The sequence below is a fragment of the Somniosus microcephalus genome, chromosome 15, assembly GCF_052327205.1.
Source record: "Somniosus microcephalus isolate GS21.2 chromosome 15, FLI_Smic_1.0, whole genome shotgun sequence".
Lineage (NCBI taxonomy): Eukaryota > Metazoa > Chordata > Chondrichthyes > Squaliformes > Somniosidae > Somniosus > Somniosus microcephalus.
The window spans coordinates 56,695,244-56,719,313 of record NC_141001.1 but is presented as its reverse complement, the minus strand read 5'-3'; the positions used below and the strand labels follow the sequence as shown (position 1 = coordinate 56,719,313).

The 24,070-nt window shown below is 45.0% G+C and overlaps 1 protein-coding gene across 6 annotated transcripts in view; it reads right to left on the bottom strand.

Moving 5' to 3' along the window:
- Positions 1-24,070, bottom strand: part of abcc8 (ATP-binding cassette, sub-family C (CFTR/MRP), member 8) — a 581,396-nt gene that overhangs the window by 160,409 nt on the left and 396,917 nt on the right. For all 6 annotated transcript variants that reach the window (XM_086007823.1, XM_086007824.1, XM_086007822.1 and 3 more), the window contains one exon: positions 18,278-18,440. In XM_086007823.1, the coding sequence (XP_085863949.1) occupies positions 18,278-18,440 (163 nt within the window). The remainder of the gene's footprint in view (positions 1-18,277; positions 18,441-24,070) is intronic.

Below are 24,070 nucleotides of genomic sequence, written 5' to 3'. Positions count from 1 at the left end.
CACATATATAGCATAGTTAGATGAAGAATCAGGCTACGTGTGCACTCTATCCCAATAATGTGTCTTAGCGCCAAGCTCAGAAAAGCATATCCATTACACCTCAATAACAGTTCCATTACCCACAACAACCATCCTGCAGACTCTCGTGAGATTGGTAATTTAGTATCAATTAGCACTGAACTCTCAGCAGCTTTGTGCCGACTCTTCTTGCAGCAATTGCCATTTTAAAGTTCAGCAACCAATAAAGACTGTAACTTAAAAACAAATTAAAAGGAATCTTAACAAATCAAATTAAAATTTTATCCCCGGGGGTGGTGATGCACTCCAGTCCCTCCGGTCACGGAAGGCTGCGAGTGCGCCAGTGGATATCGCGTGCTCCCTTTCCAGGCGCAAACGTAGCTGTGGAAGAGAGGCAGGCAGTCGAGCCGGATGAACCCCTCGACCGCCCACTGCCTGGACCTGTTGATGGCCATCATGGCCAAGCCCAGGAGCACAGTTTTGTGCTGTGATCTAATGTTCGCTACAGCAATTGATGTTGTCTTCATGAGTCATATAAAGAACATGTTGCAATAGGAGATTATATATGGTATTTTAAAGGGTATTTTATATGGTTATAAATTAGTGAAGCAGCTAGAAATAGTGTAAACTGTATGAAAAATTGTGGTGCATCAGACTAATGTGCAGGTTTGAAAAGCTTCAGTTTCTCCTAGTCACCGTGGTGCAATGGGGAAATAAAGTGAATCACATCTTGCTTTAGATCAGTTTCACTAGCCCAGATTTTCCTCTGTGGTGCAAAGTTAATGGGTAGAATTAATGGGGGGAATTTCAACAGGCAAGAATGAGAGGGTTGGGGGTCGGGTGCATAGTAAAATTCAGAGAAAAAAATAATCGCGACTGCAACCCAGCTTCCAGGTTTCACTGAGGTGTGTTTGGCTGTGTGTGAGTAACCTGCTCGTCAAAATTGGCGCGATTATTAGTGCAGGTGGGTGGTCAATGAAGACATCATTTATGATGATAATTGGATGCAAATGAGGGCCTTTTCACAGGAATTAAACTTTCCTTCGGATTTAACACTTCTAGCATGGCTTGGGGATCTGACCAATAAAAAGGAGACGATTTCCAGGTGCACTTCATTGGGGTCTATTAACTTCAGATAACCCAAACTTAATAAATGCTCAGTTCTTGCAGCTGCTTTGTCAGTTCTCTCTGGCAAACGTTTAGTTGAGAGTTCTTGTCACCATACAGGTTTTGGAGAACTTTGGAGGGTTTTTACACAGAAGCCTACAGAATGGGAGGCACCTTGAATATCTTTGGCAATACATAAAAAGACGATGACAATCACCATCCACGGCAGCGACGACGTGCTGTAGTGGGATCAACAGGTGCACAGGAGAGGGGCCAAGGTCGCAGGAGACACTACCAATGTAACAGGGTGTACAGACAGAGGCTCAGTTTCCTTGACCTCTCAGAAGAGCAGTGCTTCCGCAGGCTGAGGTTGTCACATCAGGTGGTCGCAGACACCTACAGCCTCCTAGAAGAAGACCTGGTGGCCACTCATTACCAGTGGCTGTGAAAGTCGCCACTGCCCTCAATTTTTTTGCCTCTGGTTCCTTCCAGGGTACTACTGGAGACATATTGAGGGTCTCGCAGTCCACTGAATTTAAATGAATAAGGCAGGTGACAGATGGATTGTTTGCCAGGGCTGGGTGTTATATAAACTTCCCCTGTGATGACAATAGCCAGAATAAGCAGGCACCTGCATTTGCCTCTCCTACATACGGAAATCTGAGCACCACCACAACCAGGAGTTTTTATCAACCACAAGGGATATTCTTCCATCAGTGCGCAGCTGGTGTGCAACCACAAGAGGTGGTTCATGCAGGTGTGTGCCAGATTTCCCTGGGAGCTGTTATGATGCTATCATACTGCAGCAGTTCAACATTCCAGACCTTTTCTTTCCAGGAAGAAGACTTAGGGGCTGACGCATAGGGAGACAAGGGATACCCCTTTCAAACTTGGCTCATGACACCTGTGAGGAACCCAACAAAGAGGCGCAGGAGTGCTACAGCGAGAGCCACATGACCACCAGGTATGTCATAGAAACAAGCCATCAGAATTCTGAAGATGTCTTTCAGGTGCCTAGAAAGGTCTGGAGGTACTCTTCAGTACTCGCTAGCGAGGGAATCCAGAATAATAGTGGTGTGCTGCATTCTGCATAATATTGCACAGCAGAAAACATTGCAGGTGGAGAACGAAGGCAGCCATCACTCATCTTTGGATGAGGAAAACATTGAGGAGGAGGAGGAAGATGAAGATAGGGCACCCATTGCCTGACTAATTGCATACATTGCTGCCCGGGGTGCCAGGGATGCCCTAATAGCTCGAAGGTTCAGCTAGTAGTGACTAACATCAGGAAAACTTCACAAATGAAATTTTCCAGCCCGCTCCCAGCACCAGCACCAACACCCCCGCTCCCTCCCTTTGCACTAAACAGTCCTTCAACCCGCATCCACCCTTCATGCATCGACATTTATCATGAAAGAAGTTAAAGGGCATGTTGACGCTCGGGACGCAATAATGGGCAAGACGTGGAAGTGGTGCAAACAATAAATGTTATGTGTCATTATAAGAAAAGAAAACTTAGCAACATAACTTTTTTTAACACCCATGTGCATACCCTTGACGAATTACATTTGCTTTCTCTTATGCTACCTACTGCTACTACGTGGCTTCTGCAGAAGTAGAGAGGCAGGCTGCTCTCAGGTCCCTACCCTGACTACTGAGATGTTTTTGGCCTATGCCCTCTGGGTTTTGGAGTCTAGAGTGCCTGGGTGATGGTCATTGTGAATACAAAAAAGCACTGTGTAGTGAACATAGTGACAGATGTACAAGACATTTTCAGTATCAAAACATCTGCCAAGCTAAGGCAAACCAAGTACCAAGTAGAATGACACACAAAAATTGCCTCGCAAAAGTGTTAAACATTGACTGCTGCTGCATGCAAAGCACTCAGACAACCTTGCAGCTCTTTCATTGCTAAACAGGCGTGCCCATACTGCAGCCGAATGCACGTTCAATCTGAAAATTACAACTGGCAATCTTGCCATACTTATCCTAAAAAGATTCTTCCAACAAAACCTAGCTGCATGTCGCATGTTCATTTACACAAACACACACTGGGATGTTAGGATTAGCACTTTGATGTCATTGCATGTACTCTTGAGACTTTTGACATTTCAACACCACAGGGGTTGAATTTCTGCGGAAGTTACCCAATCTCCTGCCGTAACTGCGGCAGAATATCGATGGACACCCCAGAGAAAGAGCGTAAATAGTCATTTATGGCCTTTCTCCGGGGTTTCCGCCGATCTTCCATTGAAGTTATGGTAGATGATTGCAGAAATTCCAGGTGCACTTTTCTACTTGGAGGAGGAGAAGCTGACACGTAACAGGAGGGAGAAGAAGTGCACGCGTTCAAGGAGGCAACTGTCAAAATTGTGGAAATGAAAGCATAAAGGAAGTGGAGGAATGTGAATCCTAAGACCTTCCCCAAGTTTAGTGATAATACCAACCTTTTATTATTTTTTTTCCTTCACATACTGATTCAATCTTACACTCTGACACAAACATACACTCAAGTACAGCACCATGACACATGTATACTCCCATTATGTAACTCTTTGAATGGGTGCTATATGTCCTCTGGAAGTATCAAAGCAGAAAGTTGGGCAAGCTCTCTTACAGATAGGTAATCCTCCTGCCTGGGTGGAGTTAAGGCAGACGATTGGGAGAACACCTGTGGAAATTAAATCTTTAAGGGCTGAATTTTGCCGGCGCTCACAGTACGGGTTTGGAGGCCGGTCTGCTGTCAAAATCAAATTGATTGACAGCAGATTGGGAACTCGCTCCAAACCCGCCTTCATGTAAGTTTCCAAAGTGTCGGGTCTGCGATTTCAGAACAGACCCGACACTAAGCGGCGGGGGAGGCATTTAAGATAGTTAAATGCTTGTTATCTACTATTTTACCACTTTTTTAATGAGGTTCCCATCGCTCGGGGATCACGTCAGGTAAGTAGGTCGGGCTCTCTATGTCTCCCCATTGCTGTGAATAGGTGACAGCTGCAAAAGTGGTATGAAAGTTACTATTTCACAGCTGGTCACTTTCCAATGTCAGAAGCTGGAGCCTTCAGGACTTGGAAGACACTTTTGAGCTGTATGCAATTTGGAAGTGTTTGGAGTAAACTCTCTATCCGGTGTCACCTCTTTGGAGCAAGCTCTCTCACCATTGACAGATTGCTTCTGTCATCTCAACTTCAGCTGCCATCTATTCTAGCAACATTGGTGCCCTTGAAAAAGTCTCACCTTGGTCCTCTGAATCCCTCCATGATCAGCCCCAACACCAACATCACCAGGCACACCAACAACAACACCAGCCTTCTCCGTAATCACCTGATGCTGCACAGGACACAGGGCATCAGCACCTGACAACATTGCTGCCCGGGAGGCCAGTGATGGCCTCACCATGACCAGATTTACTTCACTTGATGCTGTACACCCTGGCTGCCACATGATGCGCCAGGTTGACACGACCCCATACCAGCACCATATAGCATCCCTATAATGTCCAAGCCATTCCTTTCACACTCATCAGAATTTGGGGGTTGGGGGCTGGGGGGAGTTATGTCTCAACATTCACTGGAACTCACTAAGACACTTCTAAAGGTGAGCACAAATCTGTCCAATAAGTTAAAGTGTTGAAAATATAGATTTCACTGTATGACAACACATTAACAGAAACTTCACATGAACATTGACTAAACCTCTCAAGTGCCTACTGTGTGTTGTTAGTTGGTATGCTTGCAGTAGGATTAGGGTGAGTGTGAGGGGTGGCTAGTGAGATGGGGATGTGATAATGTAGATAGAGAGGGATGGATGGAGGTGCAAGGTAAGTTGGTGTGAATAAAGATGTGCAGGAGTAGGGTAGGGAAGGCAGAGTGATGGGGATGTGATGAGTGGCACAGCAGGATGAGGTTGAGTGTGGCATTGCAGTAACGTTTTGTGATCTACCGAGATCATTGAAAGGCTTGCGTCACCGCAGCCTGGTCCTCCTGACGACATCTCTGCTTTTGTCCTCCTGTGCAATGTGCAACCAGGCTGCGTTGGTGTCCTGGGGAGGTCTCTTCCGTCTATGGGAAGGGAAGAGAACCTCCCTGCGTGCTGTGACTCCCTCCATAAGCATATGGAGGGAGTCACGGGAGAGCCTGGGTGCAGTTGTGCACCTTTGTGCAGTGATTGTCAGTGTTTGCAGCACCTCAATGCTGCAGAACACTGACAGAACAAATGTCAAAATGAATTTGGACATGGCCCCTTTAAGGAAACCAGCTGATGACACGTCATCAAATGATGTCATCAGACCTGCTTCCTTTTAATTGGTCAGGAAACGCGGAGGGCGGGCTTAACAAACCCAATCTACGTAAAATCACTTGGAGAGAGCGGGCTGGAGCCAGGAGCAGGACCGGGGCCCGCCACCCACCTCTCCCGCTGTGATCCCGCCTCCGCTGGTGAAATCGCAGCCTAAGTGTTTAGGTATCTAGATATGGTAGCTCTTGCATCCATGGATGCAGACTTTGTGGCCTACACATAGGAGGTACCCAAGAATCTGCAGGGTTCTCATTATTTGTTCACTGATATTTTAGATTCATTTTGGTGTAGTGCTTCGCATCCTTCACCTATGATTTAGCATATCTGATCAAAACATTGGTTAAAAGCTATTTCACAAAGTACATTTATTTGTGAGCTTGGTAGAGTTGGAATGGCCTATTGGTTAGGAACTTATATTTTACAAATGAAACAATTCTTTGATGTCAGGAAGAAGGTAATTTTAGAAAAGCACTTTTAGAAACCGGAGGATCTCAACAAAGCACTGGGAGTAATAGGTAGACCAGTGTGTGCTACTATGAGGAAAGCATAAGAAATTGCGAGCTCACTCAGCAGGTCTGTACATAGTGGTGGAAAGGCATAGTGAGGTAGGTTATATAGTCAAGATATGCAATTGACGACACAGGGGCTGGGTCTATCACATGAACATAATAAAGCCCTATCTCTACATGTAAAGGGTATTACATAGTATTTACAGCACAGAAACAGACCATTCAGCCCAACAGGACCATGCCGGTGTTTATGCTCCACACGAGCCTCGTCTCACCCTTCTTCATCTAACCCCATCAACAAATTTTCCTTTCTTCCTCATGTGTTTATCTAGCTTCCCCTTAAATGCATCTATGCTAGTCGTCTCAACTATTCCTTGCGGTGGCAAGTTCCACATTCTAACCTCTCTCTGTGTAAAGAAATTTATCCTGAACTCCCTATTGGATTTATTAGTGACTATCTTATATTTATACCTCCTAGTTCTGGTCTCCCCCACAAGTGGAAACATCTTTACATCTACCCTATCAAACCCATTCATAATCTTAAAAACGTCTATTGGGTCACCCCGTCTTCTGTTTTCTAGAGAAAAGAGCCCCAGCTTGTTCAAACTTGATAGGTAAAATATCTGGTATCATCCTAGTAAATCGTTTTTGCATCTTCTCCAGTGCCTCCATATCCTTTTTTATAAATGGAGACCAGAACTGTTCACAGTATTTCAATTGTGATATAACCAAGGTTTTATACAAGTTTACATAACTTCTCTGCTTTTCAATTATATCCCTCTAGAAATGAACCCCAGTGCTTTATTTTCTTTTTTATAGCCTTATTAACCTGCGTCACTACTTTTAGGGGAAAAATTGGATTGGTTTGCACCTCCCGCTCGCGCCCCGGCCACAAACTTGGCTCGCGCCCCCTGACCTGCCGCCAAACGCTATGTGCGACAGGGTCAGGGTGCCATGTTTGCGGTCTGAGCACGCATATTAAAAGGCAGGTGCCGGGTGGCCATTTTTTTGGGGCCGCCTGCCAACACCTGCCCCCTTTCACCTCCTCCTGCGGGGTGCTGGCTCCCCGGTGGTCCAGCATCGCTGTGCTAGGCCCCTCCCCTTTAATCAGGGAAAGGAGGCCTGTAGTACCGCGGCGCTATGTGCCAACGCGCGTGGCGCTGCTGCACGTAGCGCCACGATATTCAATGGGAGCCCCCCAAGAGGGAGGGGGAGCACTTCCAGTAGTGCCCCGCCTCCTGATTGGGGCGCTACCATTCAATTCCTGGCGCGGGGGTGCTAACTCTTTGGACTGCTAAAAGTAGCACCCCGGCGAAGTTAGCTCCCCAAAGAGGGCGCTGTAATGATCAACAACATGTCATTCTAGAATAGTACACTAGTTGGAGCTATAGAGCTGTATTGCTGTGTATATAGTTGTATGTGTTTAAGACTACACTACCCACAATGCACTAGGCTACCCACAAGGCAGTAGTCAAGATGGAAGCCTGCACACAGAAGCACACATGCTGAATCTCTACAGATGCTGTACCTAGAGAACGTGTACTGAATAAATGACTAAGCAGAAGCTAGCTGTTCATAATAAGAATGTCTATTTATTAATGAACATAACATGGTACCAGGATTGGTGAAGATCTACTAAAAAATTGTGAAACGCGACATGGAGAATTTGAAGTCACCGGAGTTTTTGAATCTCACGGGAAATGTCAACTACAATTGGCGGACTTTCAAACAACAATTCGAAATCTACATTGCTGCCATCGGGTTCGGTGCGAAGCCAGATGCAAGGAAAGTAGCATTGCTGCTCACGGTTGCAGGCCCACAGGCGATAGAGGTATTTAATACATTTGTATTTAATCCAGAGGAGAACAGAGAAAATTTAGACGATGTGCTAAAGAAATTTGATACACATTGTTCCCCCAAAAAGAATGAAACCTATGAAAGATACGTGTTCCGTTCGAGGACACAACGGCAAAATGAGACTTTTGGTAGCTTTGTGACCGATCTGAAACTGAAAGCACAGACATGTAATTTCTCTGAGCTGAAAGCATCCATGATTCGTGACCAGATTGTGTTTGGTATTCATGATAAAAAAAGTCAGGGAACGTCTGTTGAGAGAAACCGAACTAACATTGGAAAATGCTGTGAATATATGCCAAGCCAGTGAGCTAGCTTGACAGCACGCGAAGACTTTCAGTGAAATCAATAATGATGCGATTGTAGTAAGTACTGCTGTCGGTGCTGTGTTCTACAAGGGGAAGCAACATGGGCAGAACAGAAATGAAAAGCAATCAGAGGAAGGAATTTTTAATTGTAAACGTTGTGGTTACAAACACCAGTTAAAACAATGCCCAGCGTTTGGAAAAATGTGCACAAAATGTCATGGAAAGAATCACTTTGCCAAACAATGCTTTTCAAAAGTAAAAACAAAGAAAGGGCAACAAGTCCGAGTTAATGTGATTGAGGACACTGATTTCAGTGAGACATTTTTTGTACGAATGGTGTCATGTGACAATGTCAAAAATGATACAGAAAATGTGCAGCCCTCAGATATGGACAATGCTGAACATAACGTCAATGCAGTAAATGAGGACAAATGGATGATCCCACTGCAGGTAAATGGAGCATTAGTTACATTGAAACTGGACACTGGGGCAAAAGCAAACTTAATCAGTATGAGTGACATTAAAAACATGAAAGAAAAGCCCAAAATACAGAAAAAGTCAGGACTACTGAAGGACTATAATGGACAGAAAATAGATAGCTTAGGTGTATGCAGACTTAAAGTGACAGTCAAAGACAAAGTGCATCATCTCATGTTTTCTGTTGTGGCTGAAGGACTTGATTCACTACTGGGTGACAAAGCTTGTGAGGATTTAGAACTGGTCAAGAGAGTCTACCGTATAAACTGTGCCATAAACAGACCAGATGACTCAGTGGATTCTGCAGTGAGTAATTTCCAGGATGTGTTCAAAGGATTTGGAGTTGTACCATTCACATACAAGATCCAGCTAAAGGAGGATGCTCAGCCAGTGGTACATGCTCCACGAAAAGTTCCAGCACCCCTGCGTGACCGGCTCAAGAAAGAACTGGACAGAATGACCACACTAGGAGTCATCAGGAAAGTCGAAGAGCCAACAGACTGGGTTAACTCCATGGTATGTGTGAAGAAAAAGAACAATGATCTAAGAATATGCATGGATCTAAAGGACGTAAATGCAAACATAAAACGTGAACACTACCAGATTCCCAAGTGAGAAGAAATCACCAGTGAAATGTCAGGTGCCAGATACTTTACAAAGCTCGATGCCTCACAAGGATTTTGGCAACTAAAACTGGATGAAAAGAGCACCAAATACTGTACCTTCAACACATCATTTGGCAGGTATTGTTTCCTCAGAATGCCTTTCGGGATAATATCTGCATCTGAAATCTTTCATAGAGCGATGGAACACATAATTGAAGGTCTGGAAGGAGTTCGGGTCTATTTTGATGACATCATCATCTGGGGCTCCACACTGAAAGAACACAATGAGAGACTGACTAAAGTGCTACAGAGCATACGCCGGAATGGACTGAAGCTCAACAAAGCCAAGTGTCAGTTTGGCGTCCAGGAAGTCACTTTCCTAGGAGATAATCTATCTGGTAAAGGAATAGAGCCAGATATGGAAAAAGTAAACGCCATACTCAACATGCCCCGACCCACTGATAAAAAAGGAGTGCTACGCATCATGGGGATGATAAACTTCATTGGAAAGTTCATTCCTAACTTGTCAGCCAAGACAACCTGTCTGCGAAACCTGCTACATAAAACAAATGAGTTCGCATGGACAGAAAAACATGAACAAGAGTGGATGAACCTCAAAACAGTGCTGACAACCACACCTGTACTCACTTTCTTTGACCCAACAAAGAGAATCAAAGTGTCAACGGATGCATCAAAAGATGGCCTCGGCGCGGTCTTGCTACAAGCAGAGGGTGAAGATTGGAAGCCTGTTGCCTATGCCTCCAGGTCTATGACTGATTCTGAGTGTCGATACGCCCAGATTGAAAAGGAATGTCTAGGCTTGGTAGTTGGACTAGAAAAGTTTCATGGCTACATATATGGACTTCCCACCTTCACAGTTGAGACAGACCACAGCCCACTGGTTGCCATCATAAAAAAGAACCTGAATGAGATGTCTCCAAGGATTCAACGACTCATGATGAAGCTGCAAAGATATGACTTTGAACTGATCTACACACCAGGCAAATACATAGTTTTAGCAGATGCACTATCCCGAGCACCCACAATGAGTCATGTGAGCTCTACTGAATAAGATGTGGATGTTCATGTGAGTATGGTCACTGCTGCACTGCCCGTGTCAGACACAAAATCAAAGCAAATAGCAGAAGAAACAGTAAAAGATACAGTGTTAGAAACAGTAATAGAAAACATTCATCATGATTGGCCAAAAGGTTCCTGTCCAAAATACTTTCACATAAGGTCAGAATTGAGTGTCGCAAGTGGACTATTACTAAAACAGAACAGAATAGTCATTCCACAGGCTCTACGTCAAGACATGCTCAAAAGGATTCATGAGGGACACCTCGGAATTGAAAAATGCAAAAGGAGAGCAAGAGACACTGTTTATTGGCCTGGCATAAATAAGGACATTGAGAACATGATAGGCAAATGTGAGACATGTCAGAAACACCAAAACAAACAAGCAAAGGAACCAATGATAGTAGCTGACATACCAACAGCACCTTGGCAAAAGGTTGGTATGGACCTTTTTCATTTAAATGGTAAAGAATATCTAATAGTGATTGACTACTATTCTAACTATCCTGAGATGGCGCTGCTCTCAAGCACCACAGCAAGCAGTGTCATAATGCATGTGAAATTCATCTTCGCCAGACATGGAATTCCCAGGATTGCCATTAGCGACAATGGTCCGTGCTTCAACTGTAAGGAGTGGCAACAGTTTGCAGCACAGTATGACTTTCAGCACATCACATCCAGTCCTTTGTATGCTCAGTCAAATGGTAAGGCAGAGAAAGGTGTTCAAGTTCTCAAGCAGCTACTGAAGAAAGCGACAGAAAGCAAGTCTGATCCTTATCTCGCCCTGCTGAGCTACCGAGCCTCACCTTTAGACTGTGGTTCTTCACCTGCTGAACTACTAATGGGTCGCAAGTTGTGCACCACGCTACCCTGCTGTGCAAAAGAACAGCAAAGTAAGGAACTGAGACAGAGACTTCAACTGTTAAAGCTGAAACAGAAATCATACTATGACAAGTCATCCAAAACTCTAAAGCCATTGACAAGGGATGATGTTGTCAGGATTGAGGATCCAGATGCATGGAACAGGAAAGCTACAGTTCTTGAGGAAGGAAGGTCATACACTCTTAGAACTGAGGAAGGACAGATTCTCAGGAGGAACCATCGTTCCCTCCTGAAAACACAAGAAACTATCCAAGAACAGATTGATGACAATGCCGCAACTGAATCTTGTCAATCACCACCAGAACAATCTCATGCAAACACATCAGATTTACCCGTGCTAAGAAGATCCACATGTGTAGTAAAAAAGCCTGATAGACTTAATCTTTGAGTATAAAGTAAAGCTTTGAAAATGTGTTGACTGTTGTGAAAATGTTTATGTTTATAGAGCACTAGCAAAAGTTTTACTGATATCATCTTTATCGTTTTTCTTGTAAGTTGATTGACATTGATTTTGTTTAACCTCAAAGAAAGGGGGATGTAATGATCAATAACATGTCATTCTAGAATAGTACACTAGGTGGAGCTTTAGAGCTATTGAGCTGTATTGCTGTGTATGTAGTTGTATGTGTTTAAGACTACACTACCCATGATGCACTAGGCTACCCACAGGGCAGTAGTCAAGATGGAAGCCTGCACACAGAAGCACACATGCTGAATCTCTACAGATGCTGTACCTAGAGAACGTGTACTGAATAATTGACTAAGCAGAAGCTAGCTGTTCATAATATCAATGTCTATTTATTAATGAACATAACAGGCGCAACCCAATTTCTCCCCCTTAGTGATTTGTGTATCTGTAGCCCCAGATCCCTCTGCTCCTCTACCCCATTTAGACACATTTTCCAAGGAGTATGTGGCCTCCTTATTCTTCCTACCAAAATGTATCATCTCCCACTTACCTGTATTGAAGTTAATTCGCCAATTACATGCCCATTCTGCAAGTTTATTAGGGGGCTAAATCCGGTTGATTTGCGCCTCCCGTTAGTGCCCTAAGAGGGCGCAAATCAACTAGCACCTGGCCGTGGTGTCGCTAACGCCTCCCGTGAAATTCAGCAGGAGGTTAGCGGTGGCGGTAACCGTTAGCGCACATAGCACCCCAATCGCGCCCCAGCTGTAATATTGGGTGGTGCCACCCCGACTTACCGCCGGACGCTATGTCCGCTGGTGTCAGGGGGGCCTACCTGCGGCCGGGGTGCCGCTAGTTAAAGGGGAGGTGGCGGCCGGCCATTTTTGTTGCTAGCCGCCTGCCAGCACCTGCCCCGTTGCTGTTCCTGGCCCCTGTGGAGCCCCCCCGCTGCTTTCCGTGAGCCCGGCACTCCTCTTGAGTGCCGGGCTTGTTTGCCGGCACTCCCGATCCCTAGTGGCCCAGTTGGGCGTTGGGAGGCGCGGTGCCAGGCCCCTCCCCTTTAATAAGGGGAGGAAGGCCTGCAGTACCGCAGCACGACATAACACCGTGATATTGGCTCGCAGAGCCCCAAGAGGGATGCGGGGCGCTTACAGTAGTGCCCCTCCTCCCTCTCGGGATGCTACCTGGGAAAACCGGCTGCGGGGGCGCTAACTTTATCGGTGCGCTAAAATTAGCGCCCCGGTGAAGAAAGAGGGTGCTACCCAATTTTTACCCCTTAATGTATTTGTTTATTTTGTAGCAGTCCTCCTCTGTATTAACTATACCCCCCCAATGTTGTCCATAAATTTTGAAATTGTACTTGCATTTAAGTAAATAGTGAACAACAGTGGTCTCAGCACTGACTCTTGTGGAGCACCACTTCCCACCTTTTGGCAGTCTGAGTAACTACCTTTCACCCTTACTCTCGGTTTCTGTTTTGTAGCCAGTTTGCTATCCATTCTGCGACTTGTCCCCTGACTCCACATGTTCTGACCTTAGTCATGAACCTACTATGTGGTAACTTATTGAAGGCCTTTTGGAAATCCAAATATATTATGCCTACTGCATTACTCTTGTCTACCCTTTCTGATACTTCTTCAAAAATTCAATTTGGTTGGTCAAGCATGACATTCCCTTTTGACATCTGTGCTGACTATCATATTTTCAGTTTCCAGATGTTTTTATATTACATCTTTGAGTAAGGATTCCATTATCTTTCCTACCACTGCATTAAGCTAATTGGTCTTCAGTTCCCTGGAATTGTTCAATCTCCCATTTTAATTGTAGGAATCACATTACCTGTCTGCCAGTCCTTCTCCCTTTTCTAATGGATTTTTAAATATATGCAATGTGGCACTGCTATCTCTTCCCTAACTTCTTTTAATATGCATGGATGCAATCCATCCGGACCTGGGTTTTTATCTTTCCTAAGTTTGATTAATTTATCAATTATCTCCTGCTTTTCTATCTTAAATGTCTTTATATCTTCTTTGATCTCTTCTTCTAATGTCATGCCCACCATGCTAGTCTTCCTGGTAAATACTGAGGCAAAGTAATTATTTAAAATTTCTGCCATTTTGCTGTCATTATCTGTGAGTTTATCAGGATTGGGATAGTCCCTTAGTGGCACTATCCCAATCCTGATTTTCCTTTTGTTATTTATGTGTCTGCAGTATACTTTACTATTTCTTTTTATATTCCTCAATAATTAAATTTTGTAATTTCTCGTCGCCTTCCTAATTTTTTGAACCTCTTTTCTAACCATTTCGTATTCCCTTTTGTCATCCGCTCCTTTGTTGTCTATGTACTTAGTGGATGCCTTTTTCTTTAGTTTCAATTTTTCCCTTATTTCTTTATTTATCCACGATGTGTCATTAATGGCTAGTTTATTCTTGCTTTTTAGTGGGATCTATTTCTTCTGGACTCTGTTGATCACCATTTTAAATGTTTCCCACTGCTGTTCTATTTCTTTGTTTGACAGTAAAATTTTCCAGTTTATTCTCCCTCGTTCCATTCGCAATTTTTATAACTCAAACATTATGTTGTCATCACTTCTCTTATCTGCTCTGGTTCATTTTCCATTACTAGATCCAGCAGTGCTCTCTCTCTTGTTGGGCTTTTTACATACGGGGTAAGAAAGTAGTCCTACACACGTTAACGGCCCAGAAATTCGATCGCAGGCCTCCTGCAGGTCTGGAAAAATCTGCGCCAAGACCGGAGGACTCCCGGGAGGCATAGAGTTCCGTTCCTGGGCCTCTCCAAACTGCCGGTGCGCAGGGCCTACGTATCCCAGAGGCGCAGGCGGTTCGCAGCATCCCTGGGATCACATGGGCCATGGGGAGCCAATCAGAGAAGGGAATCTCCATTCATACATTTGACAGGAAGACCTGTCAAATATATGAATGGAGATCACCCCCAAAACATAGTAAAACTTTAAATAAATTTTAAAAAAAACACATTTTTTAAATGACTTGAAATTACATAAATTAACTATTTTAAACAAAAATTTACATTTTTGAAAAAAAAAAATTAAAGTTTTTAACGGGGCTAAAAATAAATTTACCTTTCTTTAAAGTATTTTTAAATGATAAATCAGTGAAAATTTTTTTTTTTTAAACTTTTTTCAACTCATCCTGGTAAAAGCAGGAATTGTAAGTGTTTTCTGTGGGCGGAGGGTCTCCAAAAAACGGAACTCTCCATCCGCAGAGGCCCTGCTTCAGGGCAGCCGGAGGATCTCTCAAGAGCTTTCTTGAGAGATTGGAAATGCCGGTTTCCAGCGCATGCGCAGTGCATGCATGAAACCGGCATTTCCAATGTCCCTACGGGTGAGTACACAGCACGTACACACCCGTAAGGATCGGAATTTTTGCCTCATTGTAAAAACTCCATTCCCTGTACCCCTTTTGCTACCTCTTCTTGCCAGTTTATTTGGGGGTAGTTAAAATATCCCATGATTATTACTCTATGTCCTTTACTCATTTTACATATTTGCTTACATATTTCTTCCTCCACCAATTTCCACTATTAGATGGTCTGCCGTATAGCCTTATTAGCGTGATCAATCCCTTCTTAATTTTTATTTCAATCCATATGGATTCCAATTCTATCTTTCAGTTAGTTATCTCCCTTTTTACTACTGCCTTTCTGTTATCGCTGATTAGTATAGCAACCCCACCTTCTTCCTTTCCTATCCTATATGATTATATTATAACCTGCAATATTTAGTTGGCAGTCCTGTTTTTTATGTAGCCATGTTTCAATTATTCCTACTACATCTGATTCCTTGCTATGGATTATTGCCTCCAGTTCGTCTGTTTTATTTTGGATGCTGTGTATATTGCTGTACAGGCAGTTTAATTCGTCTTTAATAGTTGTTACTTTTACTTTATTTTTAACAGTCCTTTTGTACTTGTTTTATAACTATATTTGTTCCCTAACCGTTTATGTTACCCTTGTTTCTTACCTTGGTCTGATCTTTACTCTCATCTCCTATTTCTTTTATCTTCAGACTTATGTTATTTTCACCAGAACCCTCCCCCCATCTTACTAGTTTAATGTCCGATCAACAGGCCTATTTATCCTTTCTGCTAGGACACTGGTCCCACTCCAGTTCAGGTGGACCCCGTCCCAACGGTAGAGCTCCTTCCTGCCCCACTACTGATGCCAATGTCCCATGAAATGGAACCCCTCCTTCCCACACCAGTCTTTTGGCCACTCATTCACTTTTAAGATTACCACCCACAAGGTGCTGTTTTTTTAATTTAGTTCCTAACTTCTGATATTCCTTTAGCAGGACCTCCTTACTTTCTTCCCTATGTCATTGGTCCCAACGTGGACCAGGACAACTGGATCTTCCCCCTCCCTTTCCAAGGTCCTCTCCAGTTGCTCCGAGATATCCTTCACCTTTGCACCAGGTAGGCAACACACCCTTCTGGACTCTCGTTCACTACTACAGAGGACGCTATCTAGCCCCCTAATTATCGAATCCCCTATGACTACAACCTTTCTACTCTGCTCTTCCACCACCCGGGACCAACTCCTGCTCCACGGTGCCATGATTAGCATTCTGGCTGTCCAACACGCTGCCTGCATCCTTATCCTTACAGCTAGCAAGTACATTGTATCTGTTGGATAGGACCAGTGTCTGTGGAACCTCCTTCACTATCTCCCGTTGGTTTCCCTTATCCTGCTGATTAACAGTCACACTTGCCTCTTCCTGCACCTATACTTTCCTCTAAGCTGTGACTGTTCTCTGGAGAAATCTATCCAAAAAATTCCATCCCCCTCCCTTATGTGTTGGAGTGTCTCTAACTTGCACTCCAACTCAAAAACTCTGATCTGGAGTGCAAGTTAGACGGGTACACACTCAAAACATTAACTGGTCTTTTCTCCTTACTGATGCTGACTTACCTGCTATGTATTTCCAACATTTTCTGTTTTTAATTAAGAAACAATGGCCCAGAAATTCGGGTCTCCACGGCTGAGTACGCACGGGGTACTCACCCGTAGGCCCAACGGAAGTGCTACTTTCGTGCATGCACGGCGCATGCGCGGGAAACCGGAACTTCCGTTCCCTTAAAGGAAGGGGTTCAGAGGTCGAACGCATGCGCTGGAGATGCGCCTGGAACTTCCGTTTTCTTTGCAGGGTTCTCCGGGAGGGTAAGTCTCCAGCAGTTACACATGTAAAAAGCAGGCGCAAGGCCTGCTTTTAACAAGGTAAGTGGTGAATTAATTAAAATTAAAACATTTTTCCACAGGTTTATTATTTTTAAATACTTTAAAGAAAGGTAAGTTTATTTTTAGCCCCATTAGAAAATGTAATTATTTTTTTCAAAAATTTAAATTATTGTTTAAAATAGTTATTTTATGTAATTTATAGTTATTTTAAAAATGTGATTTTTTTCCCAAATTTATTTGAAGTTTTAGTGATGTTTTGGGGCTTATAGTATTTATAGTTTTGACAGCTCTTCCTGTCAATTTTATGAATGGGCATTTCCCTGCTACCATTGGCTCTCCTTGGCCCACATGATCCCAGGGGAATCATTGAACTAACTGCGCCCCTGGGATACGCAAGCACTGCGCGCCAGCAGTTGGAGCAGGCCCAGGATCGGAATCCCACGTGGGCCCACAGCTCAACGGCCGGCGCACTGTGTAAGTGCAGGTCGGAGGCTTGCATCCGCGGGAAGCCTCCGACCCGAATTTCTGGGCCATTAATGTAGGGTGGATGTCATACACTGTCACGGGGGCTCTGTCCAAGATGATTTGGTTTCATTGCTTTCCTTCGGTAGCACTTGAAGCCAGTTTGTGATTGTTCTTTGCTGCATTTTTAAAAGGCACTAGTTTGAGATTGCAACCAATCAGCAAAATTGTGTCTCAGTCCTGCTCCCTATGTAAGTCAGTGTTTATGGCCACTGAACCAGAGCACCATGACAACCAGGGATCTATCGGCAAGAAACTCCCCATTGCTAAGCCACTCACTCAAAAACAACTTATGTTTATTTATTATGACTGCTATTAATAGGAGAGAATAGGTGTGATGCGACAAACTTCATTTAAAAATATTTGAACTTTTGTAACGCAACAAGTTATTTTCAGTCATGATGTGCAACTAAGGAATATCATAAAAATGAATCACTATGGACCTACAAGTTTTTTACAGAGTTGATCAGATACTGGGACAAAGTGTGAAACGTCAAAAGGGGTCTTGCTCCAACTTCATATGCTTCACAATTTCTTTACTGGTGACATGTTAATGTATAAGAAAGATACATACAATTAACTTTGACATCCTTATTTTCTTTATGAAAGGAGCAGTGAGATTAGTTTCTTCCTTAAGACCTTCCAGAAGTCTGTTCTGGGTCACAATATTCACATCATATCTAAACTGAAGGGCCTTTCAATAATTACAGAAAGAACGATTTCCCAACCATGTAATCTCCAGTAAAGAGAAGGGGGATATACATTTTCATAATTAAACCTGATTATGAAATGCTTCCTGTAGTTTGCTACCCAAGAGGACCTTTTTAAAAAAGCAGTCCTGTTTTGGTTGCATGACTTATCTTATCCAGGTTTTATGAAGTGTAAATAATAAAGAAGCAGTTTCAATCAAGTTTGATGAGTAAGAGCAAGAAAACTTAAAATAAGCAAACATCATACTGATATTGCACCTTTTAAAATGAAATGTAAATTGATTCTTACTAGATATGGAGGTGTAGAGGGCAAAGGATTTGAGACTCCTTAGCTCCTTGTGTCGAGTCTCTTCCACGCTTTTATGGAAGATTTGCTCCCAAGCATAGAGTTTAAGTAATTTGATTCCTCGCAGCAGTTCATTCGTTTTCCTCAAGCGTTCACTTGAATAATCCTGCAATAGGAAGGACAATCAGCAGCTGAACCTGGAGAAGGACAAATTAATCTAACAAGAACATCTAAGGACCAGAAAATCTGAGGACCAGAACATCTGTCTGTCAGCCCTGTTGATTATCTCAACCATCGTATGTGATGCTGTCCTTTACTTTCAAATTCATTATTTTTTAAAACTTTTTTTTTATCACGAAGTTTAGAAAAATCATTGCTGGTGAATGGAGTACATTCCCTCTTTGGTAACAAATGTCAGCATCAAGCAATCCCAAGTTAAGTAGCATAGGCATACGTAAAGTAAAACTTACTGGCCTAGAAATTCAGTTGGGCGCCGTTTGGGGCGCCAAGCTCGCCTGGGCGCCGGAATTACCGCTGCGAGCGGAGCCACTTGCGGCATCCCGATATTCAGATTCTGCACCCCAAACGGAAGCGGGCCGCTACTCGAGGCTCCCCGCGCCCCGCTTGGGGCGCTCACCCTGAATATCGCCGCGCTAAGGGCCAAAGCGCCACACGCTGCGGCACGGCAGGCTGCGGTACTGCAGGCCTTTCTCCCACTGTTAAGGGGGAGGTGCCTGCAACAGCGCGATCCCCGCTCGCGAGTGCCGGCAAATGAGCCCGGCACCAAGGAGAAGTGCTGGGCTCTCGGGAAACAGCCGGCACTGTCGCGGGGGGGGGGTGGTTAGGAGGCCGGGGACGGAGGTGCTGGCAGGCGGCCGCCGAAAAAGCGGCCGCCCAGCACATCCACCTTAACTTGCGCCACTACCGCCACAGGTAGGCCCTGTGAACCGGTCGCGATTTGCGACCGGCGTTAAAGAGGCGGGCGCGACCAAATATGGTGATCGGGGCGGGAGCGGGGCGCTGCGCACACCGATGATGTCATCGGTGGCGGCGCAGCGCTACAGGCTAATGCCGCCATTAGCGCCCCGCTAAATATCGCAGGAGGTGTGGCCAGTGGCGCTAAAGCCACTGAGTGCCCTCTTTGGGCGCTAACTGGTGGCGCAGCCCACTGAATTTCTAGGCCACTCTGTTCTGTTCCAACTATGTGCTTTACCCTGAGAAGAGAAATATACTCCAAAAAGCACCATTCCTCTCTATATTTTACACACCAACCACTCCAATGATCTCTCTGAATGAGATTGGAATTTTTGTTGAGTTATGGGCAGCTTTTGGTCTGTCAGCCAAGAATTATGCTCAGATTGACTCAACAACAAACAATAACAACTTGCATTTATAAAGCACCTTTAATATAGTAAAATGTCCCAAGGCACCTCGCAGGAGTGTAGTCAGACAAAAATTGACACAAGCCAATAAGAATACATTAGGACAAGTGACCAAAAGCTTGGTCAAAGAGGTAGGTTTTATGGAGCATCTTAAAGGAGGGGAGAGAGGTAGAGAGGTGGAACAGTTTAGGGAGGGAATCCCAGAGCTAAGGACCTAGACAACTGAAGGTATAGCTGCCAATTGTGGGGCGAAGGAAATCGGGGCTGCACAAGAAGCCAGAATTGGAGGAACGCAGAGTTCTCTAAAGGTTGTATGGCGGAAGCAGGTTACAGAGATAGGGAGAGGGCCACTCAAACTCATTTTACATAGGATGGTTACGGTGTAGTTCTGCTGCCAGTTTCATGTAGATGTAGAGTGTGTTTCCTGAGTATACACACAAGAAATAATAGTATAACACCCAAGTGCACAAAAACCAAGTGGTGGGAGATCTCTTCACACCACTTTCAGTTCATGCCGGCAGCAATATAACGCCAGTCTACTGTACCACAGATGTTGAGAACTGATATCTAGAGGAGGTGTAAATGGGAATATCAGAATCATCAGTAACAGCTGCCATCCAAAAAAATGGGGGCAGAGGTTATGATCTGAACCTGTTAAACTCAATGTTGATTCCCATTTACACCTCCTCTAGACCCATCTTTTGTTTCTTTACTTGTCCCATTACCACCTCCTTTCACCTTGCACCATTATTCCTTTCGTTATTTAATCTCTCCTGCCTTCCACCCTATCACAGACCTTCCCTTTTATTCTTTCCTCCCCTCCCGCCTTTCCCTGCCTCTGTACTTGCTTAAAACCTGTTATATCTCTAACTTTTCCAGTTCTGATTGGCTGGAATTTTCTGGGATGTCAGCGGGCAGGATTGGTGGCGGGTTGGGTGGGAAAGTTTTTTATTGATAGCGGTTCAGGAACCTGCTGACAACCTGCCGCAAAGTGCCTTTCCCAATGTCGGGTCTGTCAGCACTGAGCAGACCCAACAGACAGCGGCGGGTGACCCAATTATACTATTTATAATGTACTTACCAGACCCTTAACAGGCTTTTTTACCTTAATTTTTAACCTTAACTTCATGGCCAAGGGAACCACGCTGTTTAGTGACCACATGACCTGAGGTGAGAGTTCAGTGGCCATTGCTCCAGCTGATTACTTGACAACTTCAAATGTACAGTAAAAGCTTCCACCTGACAGAAATCACTTTCCTCAGCAACAAGCTGTTCCTCACTGCATTTCCACAACAGATTCAGTATGCTGCAAGTCTTTCCACAAGTCTCCATCCAGTCTCACCTCATTACCTCTCTCATCATTGACAGATCACTTCTGTCATCTGTACTTCACCTGCCATCTATTCCATCAGCATGGGTGCCATTTATACTGTCTCACCTTGGTCCTCAAAATCGGACCATGATGAGCCCCAACACCTGCAGCACCAGGTACACCAGCTTCTCCACAATCACCTGATGCTGCACAGGACAGAGGGCATCAGCACCTGAGCACATTGCTGCCCGGGAAGCCAGGGATGGCCTCACCAAGGCCAGATTTACTTAACTTTACGCTGTACACCCTGGCTGTCACATGATGCACCAGGTTGTACCACCCTACACCAACACCATAAAGCATATCTAAAATGACCAAGCCATTCCTTTCACACTCATCACCATTGCAGGGGGGGGCGGGGGGCTGGGTACCGTTATGTCTCACCATTCACTGCAACTCACTAAGCCACTTCCAAAGGTGCACACGGATCTGTCCAAGAATGACGTGTTGAAAATAAAGATTTCAATATTTGACAGCACATTAATAGAAACTTTACATAAACATTGGATAAAACACCCAAGTAGCTACACTTGTGTGTTGTTAGTTGGTATGATTGCACTAGGATGAGTGTGAGGGGTGGCTAGTGAGATGGGGAAGTGATAATATAGATAGAGAGGGATGGGTGGAGGTGCAAGGTATGTTGGTGTGAGTAAGGATGTGCAGGTGTAGGGTAGGGAAGGCAAAGTGATGGGGATGTGATGAGTGGCACAGCAGGATGAGGTTGGGTGTGGCTTTGTAATAACGTTATGAGATCATTAAAATGTTTGTGCCGCTGCACCCAGATCCTCCTGACCATAACCCTGCTTGTGTCCTCCTGTGCAATGTGCAACCAGGCTGTTTTGGTCTCCTGGGGAGGTCTCTTCCGTCCATGGGAAGGGAAGAGGACCTCCCTGCGTGCTATGACTCCCTCCATAAGCATATGGAAGGAGTCATGAGAGAGCCTCTGTGCAGTGATTGTCAGTGTTTGCAGCACTTCAGTGCTGTAGAACACTGACAGCACTATGTTAGGTTAAACTTCAAATGTAATGTGGCCATGGCCCCTTTAAGGAAACCAGCTGATGACGCGTCATGAATGACATCACCAGACCCACTTCCTCTAATTGGGCCGGGAAATGCGCTGGGTGGGCTTAACAAGCCCTATCAACGTAAATTCATTTTAGGCAGTGGGTTGGAGCCAGTAGCGGGGCCGCGACCCGCCACCGACACCGGCCGCACCAGACCTGCCGGGGTAAGTAAAATCCCAACCATCAACTCTGTTTCTCTCTCCACAGATGCTGCCTGACACGTTGAGTATTTCCAGCATTTTCTGCTTTTATTTCAGGTTTCCAGCATCCGCAGTATTTTGCTTTTGTAATAGAAATTAGCAGCTGGGGAGCACGTATCGAGACATGGATGTGCAGAGCATTAGTGTCGCTGCATCTGGGTGTCATTCAGACTCAGATCAGTATGTACTACAACACAGATCTGCCGACTGGGCCAAATCAAGGGTAGATTTTCCTGTCGATCCATTCCCCCTAGAAACTGGGTTAAGAATATCCATACTCATTTTACATAACAAGGCTGAGGAGACATTTGCCCATTAATCTGGGCTGGCTTTAAACCAAGGACCCAGACGTAAATGACTGTGGGATATAAATTCGTCCTGGACCCAAGCCGATCACTTCTATTTCCACTTTCTCCCCGCCACCCCTTTCTCTTCTCTCTCTATCCCTCCTTGACCACTCTCTCCTGTCATCATGCCTCCTTTCATTTCTCCTCTCTCGGGTACTCTGCCCTCCCAAATCCCTACCCCAACTCTTCATTACTCTTCGACCTTCCAACTCTCCTGCCGCTGTCCCAGACTTGACTCCCTCTTAGATAAGCCTACAGCTTCCCTCTGTGCCTCTCCTGGCATCCTCCGAAGGGCCCATCGAGGCACTCGTCGCTGCCTCCTCACGAGCAGCAGCCCCAACTGTCCCATCTTACTCTCTCGCCGATCTTCCTGCCCAGCGCGCCTGCTGGGGGCTCATTTTGTCAATCTCCTCCCCATCCAACTCATCCCTCCCAGCACTAACCCTGTGGACTCTGGCAGTGGGGCAGCCATCACCGACCCTCTCCGCATCTCCCTCCAGAATGTCCGTTCACTTGTGAATAAGGCCCTTGCCATCCATGAGCTTATCGTGGATAATTGCATCGACATCATGACTTTAACATAAACCTGACTGAGGGGTGATGACACCTTAACCCTAAATGAAGCCTCCCCACCTGGCTATACCTTCCACCACTTGCCCCACCCAGACCGTCACGGTAGTGGTGTGGCTCTCATCACCAAATCACACCGTGGTCTGTCCACCTACTCCTCCGGCACTTTCTCCTCCATTGAGCATCTCACCTTGTTCCACCCCTCTTACCTCTCATTTAAAATTCTCGTACCAAGTACCATAAACATTTTAACACCGAGATCTTCACTACTTTCCTCCCTCAGCCTCTGCACTGAGCGACTTCTCATTCTCGGTAATTTCAACCTCCATCTCAATACATCATGCTCTCTCTCCTCTGAGTTCACGAGCCTCCTATCCTCCCTTAATCTCTCCCTCCATGTAAACTCCCCAACCCATATTCAGGGCCACCCCCTTGATCTTGCCATCTCTCATGACCTCGCTACTCCCATCGTGTCAATCGCAGATAAGGCCATCTCTGACCACTTCCTTGTATCGCTCTCCATCGCCCCCCCCGCCCCCCAACTCTACTTCCTTCTGTGTCCACCCCAGGAAAAAACTCTCTCCCAACTCACTTATAACTGCACTTACGAAATCCCAACTTTCCAGCCTTTGGCCCTCCATCCTCCATAACATTTCTGCAGCTACTGATCTGCTCAACCACACCTTCCCCACTTCCTTTGATGCCCTAGTCCCCATTAAAACAATTACTTTCTCTCACCCTGGCCATTCCCCCTGGTACTGCCCTCATCTTCACTCTCTTAAGTCCAAGAGACGCAGACTTGAGCGGATATGGCGAACAACTGGTTTAGCCATTCACCGCCAGATCTGGCTGGACCACATA